This window comes from Leptidea sinapis, chromosome Z, assembly GCF_905404315.1.
Source record: "Leptidea sinapis chromosome Z, ilLepSina1.1, whole genome shotgun sequence".
Taxonomy (NCBI): Eukaryota; Metazoa; Arthropoda; class Insecta; order Lepidoptera; family Pieridae; genus Leptidea; species Leptidea sinapis.
In genome coordinates this window covers 3,677,807-3,689,310 of record NC_066312.1, presented here as the reverse complement: position 1 = coordinate 3,689,310, position 11,504 = coordinate 3,677,807, and the positions used below count along the sequence as shown (strand labels likewise).

The window sequence follows — 11,504 nt, the reverse complement described above, 5'->3', positions numbered from 1 at the left end:
CTGAAGGGCACCGTAGCTAGTGAAATTACTGAGCAAATGAGACTTAACATCTTATGTCTCAAGGTGACGAGCGCAGTTGTAGTGCCACTCAGAATTTTTGGGGTTTTTCAAGAATCCCGAGTGGCACTGCATTGTAATCGGCAGGGCTTATCAATTACTATTAGTTGAACGTCCCGCTCGTCTCGTACCTTATTTTCATAAAAAATGACAGTATTTACATGGGATGAGGTTAGTGACAATTTAATGTTAACTATTATATAGTTACAATTAATTGAAAAATTAATATTATTTCATCTAAATTACATACTAGACCATCTACAGTACATACTAGAGTTTCTCCTATAAATGTGTTTTTTGACATGAAAATATCATAGAGAGCTGATATAGTATACGCACATGTTTTTAAAACACGATATCATACAATATAAATAAAATACTATAAATAAATATAATATCGCTGGATATTAAAATTTCATTATGTATTTTAAGATTCCTTAGAAAATAATGTAAACTTTAAGATTTTTGTCTTAAAAAATACGATGTATTTGAAAACGAGCCCTATAACGTCTTTTGAGATAAGTAGCATTTGAACACGCTCATGTAGTAAATTAAAATAATTCGTTATGTCGTTTAATAATTATTGAAAAAAAAGAAAGCGATTCTATTGTGATCACATCATGTCAATATTTAACTTGTAAACAAGCATCTCAAGGCATTAAAGCAAATAATTAAAGTAAGGACATTTATCAGTTTAAGCCGAAGTTTATAAATCAGCCAAGTCACACTCAAAAAAAAAGTTGGTTGATATCTTTCATCATAAATAATAAAAATCTAAAAGAAATTGATTTCGGGCACGTCACCCAATTTTTGATGCTAACTGGCAACACTAACTATAAACTTCGACAATTCTAATAATCCGAACCACAGAGTACCTAATTTTAGTCATACCATTATATATTCTTTGGATAAACTTAAAAATTCCGACAAAATTCAGTCCCAGTGCCAATTGTCATTGAATGAGTGGAATATTTGAGTCTCGAGATTGATTGTATTTACTAAAGTAAAAAGTTCAAATTTTCAAACTGTACTTTACAATTGTGTTTACGCAGTAAAGTTTTGCATCTAAATAAAAACATATTTTCAAATCTAAATCAGTGAACCTGTAAATTTTAACGTAGCCTGTGCCTGTTAAAGTTTGATGTGTTTACGGTTTGTTTCATAATTCTGAGTAATATGTTATCACGTATAGTGCCCTAATTACTCCTGGACAATTTGTTTGTTCTCTAAATAAATTTGAGTTTTTACTTGCCGGAACAGTTGAGATTCGAGTGTTATGATTTATCAACTTCAATAAATATAGGTATTTTAACTTGTGAATCAAATAAACATAATATTAGACTTACGACTTACTCACTATGAACAAGAAGGTTGGCTTCTATACCATTTTCTAGAATAATTCTAGTTAGTAACAATTATTGTTACATTCATTTTATGTGATCTATCTAATCTAATGCCTGACCCTGGAGCCAATAATTAGTCACTATTTGCACTATTTTACATTTTAATTTATTATAATAAATTAAAAGGGCTTTTTAAGTTATAACACTTACTGTGGCTTATGAAATTGAATGAGAGCTTAGTATATTTATTAAAGCCAATAGTCCTTTGCATAGGACTATCTTTTTTTTTAAATTTAAACATAATCAACTAGGATATTTTAGTAACATTATTTGATATTCAATTAGAAAAAAATACTGATTAAGCTTGAAATAATACTAAGAACATCCATTTATAGTTAGTTGCAAAGGTTTGCTTTGGACTCCTGTTTTAAATTCACACAGATACTAAGTGTTTGAGGTATTTTTACCTTGATGCTGTGTGGTGGACCTTGCATGACACTTTGTTTCTTTTGCTGAAGCCCTCTATTCATGAACTTCAATCAATAAAGTCCTAGATAAAAGAATTAAGTTTTAAAAAGTTATCGAAACATCCAAAGCTGTTCAAAAATTATAACCTTTCCAAATATTTTTTTATTAGGCATGGATATTTGAATTTTAATGATCGCCAATGTATTGGTCCCTTTACAAGCACTGTCGGTGTTAGTGGCAACTAGTAATTTCAAATGCCTTGGCCTTACTGACTATGATTATTTGGTTCTTTTTAAGAGATCACAGGGCTTAAGATGTGATATGACTTTATATACATATCTTTAGTTCCTGTGAGAACATGCCAGTACTGGTGTCAGGCCATAATTTTGGTCTATATGTGTATATGCTGAGTTGAAGCCTTTGTAAGTGTTTGGCAAATTTTAGTCAACATTTTTGAATATATTTGCAGGTAAATTTTAAAACTTTATTTATATAAATTGGCTTTACTAACTTCATTGGTTTTGGGTAAGGACAGGGTTCAGACCACTCAGAGTTTGGCATTTGGAAAACATAGTGAACAAACATCTTTGCAGGTTTCCACACTATGGTTTCCTTCACCATAAGAGTTTTTAGCAAATTTTTTGACTTGCAAAGAAAAGTACTTTGTTTAATTATCTGCTGGCTGCTGTACTCCTGGATTAATGTGAGATAGGAGCCTTAAACCTTAAATCATGCTCTCCAAAGCTTGTAATACATATGTTTATGTCTTATATTGCACATCTCCGGCATCAGGTTACTCATTTGCCCACTTGCCACCTCTCATAAGACTAAAGACAATACCATAATTGATATTTGTTTGAACCACAGTCAGCTTCGGTGTACAGTAGAGTTAATTCATTCAGAGATAACTAGGATCAGAAAACATGAATAAATTTGCAAAGCAATAAGTAATTGAGCACTGCAAATAGCAAGAAGGTCATCTCGAATGTCCAACCAGATATTATTCTTATCTCATGTCATGTTGATTAAACTTGTAAAAAAGTATATGATAAGTGATTAACATACAGTATTGACCACTCTATAAAATAGTTTATCTTTTAGTATCTATTTGAACACAATCTTTTGAACTCATACTCATTTCATTTTCCCTTCTAAGTCCTGATATAACAATCTTCAATTTTTTTCTCAAGGTCAAACAATAATTATTTACAACATTAGTTGATATAGTAAGGGTTATTAAAACATCCCAAGATAACTATTGCAAATCTATAATATTTCTAACAATACATTAATCATCATTTAAATGTGTTGAATGTTAGGAGTGTTACAATTGATATGGTTTATTTACTTAACTCAGTAGACCTATGAATAACAATGAAGCAATTGGTTCCATTTATTTTAATACTATTTATATATATCCTTTGTTCTTATTTGTAACATTTAATTTGAACTTCAATATGTGCCTATTAAATAAATTATATAATGTTGGTATATTAAAGGATCCAGAGAAAGTGTCTCTAAATATTTGAATACTATCTCGATACAATACTAATAATACTTTATTAAGACATTCTTCAGACTGAATTAGATAGTATAAAATGAAAAAAATAAATTGAATGTCAAAAACTAAAGATATATGCATTACACCTGGGAAGAATGGGCTCTGGAAACTCAATGCATAAACTGACATTTTCTTTGATGCTCACATTGTTTCAATTTACTATAGGGATCTTAACTTTTTAAATAAAGTTCAGCTCATGGCACACAGAAATAGTGTAGTGGCGCAAAGGCTATGTAGAGCTTTTGACATTCATCTAGGAGGCGCCAAGTTCCACGGTTTTTTTTTATTTTTACAATTTGTTAGTTTAGTCACCCTCTTATGGTGAAGGAACATATCAGCATGAAACTATGTCTGTGTTTGCAAAATAAGTGTTTGCACACTTGTGAAAAGATTGATAATAATATTATTACACACACATATGTGTATTGACGACCTGTATAGCCAAGTGGTTAGCGATCCTACCTACTAAGCTAGAGGTACCGGGTTCGAATCCCGGTAGGTGCAAGCATTTATATGATGAATATGGATGTTTGTTTCCGAGTCATGGATGTTTAAATTTATTTATGTATGTTTATATGAATTTATGTATGTTTAAGTAAGTATATTGTATTAAATATATCATTGTCTTGTAACCCATAACACAGGCTATATATGTTTAATTTGGGGCAAGATAATTTGTGTAAAAAGTGTGTCAATATTATATTATTATTATATATTATGTGTGTGTAATAAACCAACTCGCAAGTGTTGCAAGTAACCGCCGCAGCGTTGACTAAGGGCTTGAACTCTACAACACTACGTAAAATAGGCAAACAGTAGATTTATGCCAATATAATCCATAAATCATAATGCCTATACTCAGTGATAATATAATATTTTTCTGGTGAAATAGATTTAAAATTAGTCAAATAGTTTTTGAATTTACTCATTACAAACAAAAATACATATACTTAATACAAATAACCATTAATTTATCTTTATATTATATCTTAATTAACTAGTATATATTTGCATTTGAATTGCAACTGGGAGTAATTAAGGCAGTTAGTTTGAAACAGTAATAACTGAGTTTCCTAGGATGAATACATTCCATTGCAAATGACTTTCTGAACTCATTTAGTTAATGGGTTGGAATGAAACAATCAACGTTTGACCAACTTTCAGGTTATTGAAATGTGTTTTGGAAGTATTCTGCGATCCAATATTGGGCTCGTATCAATCATTTCGTGATATTAATTCTAAAACTAGTTATGATATCACCTAGTGTTTCCCAGACATGTGACTGTATGTGATACTATAGCAACTAAGTACGAGGGAATAAGTGCTGCTTTCGTTCGACTCGATTTACACATGCCGTTCGATGGATAACTATAACAACAAATCATCTAATAGTAATACAAGTCGAAGAAGAAGTAAAAATGAGACGAAAAAGGAAATGGTGTTAGATGATAACAAAGCTATAAGTTGTATCGAACAGGATGCTAATATCGTAAATGATGACAATGAAAGTGACTCGGCAAGCTCCACCGACAGTGAAGAGCTCGTAAATGCTATCAATTATAACACTATCACATCTTTAGCTGCCCTAAAAGACATTATACAGGGAGATAGAAATGATACTCCGGAAACCGATAGTTTCTTCCAGCATTATTTTATGAATCACTGCAATAATCTTTCAAGTCGCAGTTCAAATTCGACATCTCCTTTTTCATTTAATGAAAGACGTCGGCTTTCACAATGTCGAGAGGAAGATGAAGATGATATAAAAAAGGAGAGCTCTAGCACGATTTCACCACAAAAGTTTGCTTTAGATTTTAAGAGAAAGGAAGGTTCTAAAAATAACAATAACAATCAAGTAAAAACAGATGATCACGATGAGAATGAAACAAATGCTAATAAAGAAGATACGACAGAACATACAGTTGTTATAGGCGCGAAACATAAGTTTTTAGTTACAACTGCCGAAGAAAATTCTCAGAAAGACGTCGGAACAAAAACAGTTGACAAACCGTTTCGAACGCACGTCAGTAATTCCCATACTGTTCATTTTGGTACCAAGGGTCCCGAAGAGCAACGTCCAAGTATAAGATCGATATTTACTGGTGAGAATCTCCATCGCGATAAGAATTATTTTGATAGTAGTTTAATTGAAATCAGATCGACCGTTGACGGTGTTCCGACAAGCTCCGAAGATATATGGATTAAGAGAAGTGAAGACAGAAATGTGAGTATATTAATTTATTATTCGTTTCTTTTTTTGTATTTGTCTTTTCGTATGGATAACGAAAACCTAGGAATTACCTAACTAATGCTAATGATCAATATCACTCATACTAACATGCTCCATTAGAGGTACTACATACGCGTTGTACACCTTTATGGGGGTACAACGCGTTAGCTAATTTTAAAGGTACCCGTAACGACATCAAAATGGTGATTAGGTTGGCAACAGGTATCACGTCAAACAGCTCTTCTGAGCGCTCCTCGTGAAAAGTGCGGCAGGCACTCAATAAGGGACGTACGGAACAGTGTGTTGAACTCTGTCAAATAGTTTGAGCTGATATGCACAGGAGTACATTACTCCATATGTGGCCGGACCTGCGACTTATAGAGCCCTAGAATATGGGCCAGGTTGAAGTGTTGTGTCTCTTTATTGTTGACCCCAAGTTTCTTCATAGCCAATTTGGTTTTGCCTTTCAGATGACCAGGTATTTTGATACTAAGACGTCTATTGTCTTGTCGTAACAACGATTAAAAAAAAATCTTAATAGTTAATGCTCACCATTTTGATTTGTAAATTAAAGTGATCAATATTAATATATCATTTTAACCCATTCCGCGAAACAACTATATACTTATACATATTTATTCTTCCAGCAATGGACATAGCATTGGGAAACTCTAGACTTAATGCCCAGCCTTCTCCTCAGCTTTCTATTCAGTTTTAAACTGCAATATTAATAAGTCAGTTACGGACGGCTCTCCGTTTTTCATTTCCTAGGAACTTTTTCACACATATAGTTAGTAGTAAAAACAATTTGCTTCGGTAGTGTTTTACAGGGAGTACCACCATTCAAATTCTTTAAATTCAAATTGTTGATTTCCGCCGGTGTTGGTCTAGACAATAATTTCTATAATTAACTGTTAATAAAGCCAATCTGTTAATACACTGGAAATAACTTTTGCCAAGGATGGCAGCGCGCTGGTAGGGTATTGCAGGGAAGCATGGGTTAAACCGCAACTATCAAGTTCGCTTATAATCTCTATTCGATTTTAAATCATGTTTTGAGTCACAGTTTTATTTACACAGGTTTTGGAAAAAAAATCGAATAAAAAGGACAGCAAGAATAAGAATGTTAAAACTGATATTAACCTAGAATCTCAACGAACTCGATCAGGGACTTGGGGGTCGCAAGTGACGCGAAAAGATGTTGTAATCAATGTTGAATCTAAAAAGGTTAAGGATGTCCGAAGAAACAGCGACGAGAGACGACAGAAAAGAGGTACGACTAGTTAAGTAAAGTAGAGTATGCATTTATTAATGACAACACAAGACATATATACATAGTAAAATAAAAAGGACACCCACCCAGCATTTTTCGAATTGATTTACAACACTGATTTTCAGTAGGTACCTACCAAGTCGACCGGTTGACAGCAGCTATCGACAACATGGTTCCTTTTGTTAAAGGTCTTAAAAGTGAACGTCTAAAAATAGTATAAAAAGAGAAGAAACTAAAAAGATTGAATTCGAATGCGAGTTTTTTTTTAAATTGATTAAATAGGACATTTTTTTTATTTATGCTGTTTATTTTCTGATTTTATGCCTCTGAACACTTTTGTTTCTCTAATAGAATAGATTTCAGTTTGTGTTAATGTATGATTACTAATCACGTTAAATGTCAGTTAAGTGTTGCTCGATAAAGTTATGACGCTCGCTCGTACTGTGAGAAAACTTAGTTATTCTAGCGACAAATAGTGCCAGGTTAGTATGCGACAAAGTTAGTATTGTTGCATACGCAAGCGTATTGCTAGTGTAACTTTTTTTTATTATATAAATTATTATTATCTTATTTATGCGTCGTCGTCTGTTAAGCGCAGGATGGCGTCTAACAAGACTATCTTAACTTTGGATCACCGGCGTGTGTTATTCCGCGCTTTAGGTACGAAAACATACCTGACCATGTAGTCGGTTGCCAATCGCACAAATATTCGACTCGTGTCCAGTTAAAAGAGTAGATCGTAATTTGCGTTATCTAATCTGCGAACAGAGTGTGATTAAAAAGCTCCTTATAAGCGGGCTGATAAAGTACTAAATTCTTTATAAGAATTTCGTAAGTGGACCTTCTGTACTAGTACTCTATATTCTGTGTCAGCGAATGCTTCGGAGCGCTGCATGATAAGTTGCAGCAGACTACATTTATCACGTCTCATGTTATGACTCAAGTATCCCCATCAACTGCAGAACCGTCTCGTTTTGGATGCTCTCTCTCCATAAAATTGTCATAATTCTCCTGTCACACTATAATTCTGTACTATTTACGTTTTGTTAAGTTTATTTATTTTCTCGCGCCTCGTAGCGCGCGGCAGTGATTGGATTAGTGTAATAATTGGTTGGTGTCTGCGGCGCACAGCTCTGTACTTATTATAAAAATAAATTAACTTAAACAATATTGTATAGAAAATGGAAGTAAAAGAATATTAAATGATAGCTGCTACGCGACGTAATATAATTAAGAGTCTGCAGTTTAGATGCCTACAACTTTGTAATACGCAATACAATCCATAATGTTATAATTTTCTGGTTTTCCCTTCACTTGCACTGATCTTGCTACGCGTCTAATGTTAAGATTCTAGAAATATAGAAAATATGATGAAGTATATATTATGTTTTAATTTTACCTGTAAAGTGTAATATTAAGCTTAAATGGTCCCAAATTTTGATAATTTATAAAGGAAGATTGGTTTTTTACAACTCCAACGGATTCCAGACGTTAGTAATTGATTTTAATTAAAAAAAATAACTACTTATTTCAATTGACATTACTTACAAGGATTCTCTTAACGTAAATTTTTGGTCATTCTATCTCGTAGAAGAGTATTTTTGCACATTTCGCTGACAAATCAGCTAGTATTAAATTTAGAATAGCCAACACCTGACTGCAGTAACCGTCCTAGGAGCGTCGCGTAGAATTTGTATTGGTCATGGCTATAAGCCAACATGACATTATGAAGGGCCAGTCCGATTGCGGAGAGATGAAGTGTATGTAATTAGTTATCTATGTTTACATATACTAAAAGCGTGACTATTTATATGAATATTAAAAAAGGTATAAGTATGTAACCGTGGTGAAAAATTTGTTTTTTTTTTTTAAATTAAGAACGGCTTAAATGGGTTTTTCACGGGCATATTTTGATTTTCTCCGCGGAGCATATAGGCTAGGTTGCATCAACTAACTTAAGCAATAACAAACATGTTAAAGTACCGGTTGAGCAAAAAATATGTATATAATATATATAATTTTAACCTAACCAACCTAATATTGGGGTTGAGCAGGTTATCGACTGTAAAAGTAGATCCTGTAGATGAAGTCACAACCTGAGAGTTAAACAAAGCATACAAGATTTTATAACGGTACTTACGTTACTCGAACGGTTAGCTCAGTTGGTTAGAGCACGGCACGGAACGGCAAAGGTCGTGGGTTCGGGTCCCGCATCGTTCATAAAATTTTTTTTTTCAAATTTTATTTGTGCAACGTATAAGCGATAAAAAAATTGCCCCAATTACCTGTAATAATTTTTTTTCTCAATTCCAAGATGATACGACATAGTTATACCTTGAAAAGAGACACCTCCAAAGCACATTTTTCTAAATGGCCGCTAATACTCATATCTATATAGATGGTGTTGCAGGAGATTGTGGGCGATGGTGATTAATTCACATCAAATGACTCGTACGCCCATTTCTCCATAAATAAAATTAGAGATTAACGCGCAACGTTGAGTTTACGCTGAGCACATCGGTAAAGATTATTTTACCCTATTCCGTAAATTTTAAGGTGGTTTTGGCTTCGTCAGATTGGTCCTCAATTTTATAGCAACAAGTAAATGGTTCACTTGCGTTAAAATGGCGTTTTCTATCTCATTCGCGCGCCACAGCCCTGAGTTGGTACCAAACAAGTAATTACGAGTAGGTCGTAGTTTGCGTTGACTTATTTATCAATATTATGTAAGTCCGCGGTGGCTGCGAGCTGAGTGCGATTAAAAAGTAACCTTAATAGCAGGCAGCGAAAGTAGATACTTCTTCAAATTGTGTTACTGCTATCGGAGGCCTTCGCTATACCTCAAATAAATGCATGTCTCACGTTGAATTCTTTTTTTTATTATAATACGGGACGAGACGAGCAGGACGTTCAGCTGATGGTAATTGATACGCCCTACCGATTACAATGCAGTGCCGCTCAAGATTCTTGATAAACCCAAAAATTCTGAACGGCACTACAATAGCGCTCGCCACCCTGAGACATAAGATGTCAAGTCTTATTTGCCCAGTGCTTTCACTAGCCACGGCGCCCTTCAGTCCGAAACAGTAATGTTTACATTACTGCTTCACGGCAAAATAGACGCCGTTGTGGTGCCCATAATCTAGCCGGCATTCTGTGCAAAGGAGCCACTGGTAAAAAGTTTTGCTGTTGCATAATATTAAAACGTTCGGTGGCGACTTAACATTAGATGATCCACAAGTTCGTGCTTAGTATTCCATAAAGGCACTGCAGCAATTTTAGTTGAACAGCAACCGGTTGCGGCGTCGAAGCGCCGGGATGACGTAGGCCTTATTTGAATAATTCACAATATTATACTTTATAAACGACCTCCACGATTACTATTTCACGTGAGCATGACATAATAACTGCCGTGCTACGTTTAATAACCGTCTCTGATTGATTTACCATGACTATTTGGTAATTCTTTCAATAGGGCTTACATATTTTTTATGGAGGAGGAGTGGAACAAACGAGCGTCCGGGTCACCTGGTGCTAAGTGATCACCGCCGCCCACATTCTCTTGCAACACCAGAGGAATCACAGGAGCGTTACCGGCCTTTAAGGATGTTGTACGCGCTCTTTTTGAAGGTACACATGTCGTATCGTCCACAAAGGAAGCTCATTCCACAGCTTTGTAGTACGTGGAAGAAAGCTTCTTGAAAACCGCACTGTGGAGGATCGCCACACAACCAGATGGTGGGGATGATATCCTAATCTGTGGCGTGTCGTGCGAAGGTGGGATTCGGTGGCAGGAATCAGGTTAAACAGCTCTTCGGAACACTCACCTGTAATAAATGTGGTACACAATGAAGCGACGCGTACGTCTCTACTCAACGCCTAGTGATCCAGCCGTTTACATTGATTTGCTGTGAACGCCAGCTGTAGTTATAATTGATTCTGTGAGATGATAGCTCCTAATTACGCCGTGCGGACTACTTTGCCCCTCAAAATTTTTAGGGTTTTTCAAGAATCCTGAGCGGCACTGCATTGTAATGGGCAGGGCGTATCAATTAACATCAGCTCGTCGCGTCCCTTATTTTCATAAAAAAATTGTAAATCCCCGTACTATTTGGTATGTATTTACCAATGAAAGTCCTGTTACAATCGACTTAGTCCTATCGGAGAATAGCTGGAACATACAAACAGTCAGAGAATAATCTTAACACAAATGTACAAATCGAGGTCTATATCGAGATTTTTTTTTCCCATAACCCAATGGCTTTTTTTTTGTAATCGAGTATTATGAAAAATGATTTCTTTATTGTTATTTAATTGTATTTATATTTGAACTGATGGTCTTGACCAATGCTCGAAATAAATAAAATAATAATTTTAACACTTGGCTTTCCTACATATAGTGCACTCGGGGACATTTCAAACCTCGCTTTAGCTTGGTGTCAAGATTCATATGTTTCTAGTATAAAGTCGTCAAACAGGCATCCAAATTTTATTTTTATGTGTACAAATTCATCTGTCTCATTCTGACAAGCGGGATAGAAAGGTATGTGAATACTTGTACCATATTGCAAG

The 11,504-nt window shown here is 34.6% G+C and overlaps 1 protein-coding gene across 2 annotated transcripts in view; it reads left to right on the top strand.

Moving 5' to 3' along the window:
* Nucleotides 1-1,012: 1,012 nt before the first annotated feature.
* LOC126978825 (5'-AMP-activated protein kinase subunit gamma-1) overlaps nt 1,013-11,504 on the top strand; it is a 119,430-nt gene continuing 108,938 nt past the window's right edge. Inside the window, exons 1-3 of one of the 2 annotated variants that reach the window (XM_050827909.1) lie at nt 1,013-1,209; nt 4,594-5,653; nt 6,740-6,932. In XM_050827909.1, coding sequence (XP_050683866.1) covers nt 4,790-5,653; nt 6,740-6,932 — 1,057 coding nt within the window. In that variant the 5' untranslated portion in view covers nt 1,013-1,209; nt 4,594-4,789. The remainder of the gene's footprint in view (nt 1,210-4,593; nt 5,654-6,739; nt 6,933-11,504) is intronic. The other variant, XM_050827910.1, reaches the window with a different exon arrangement.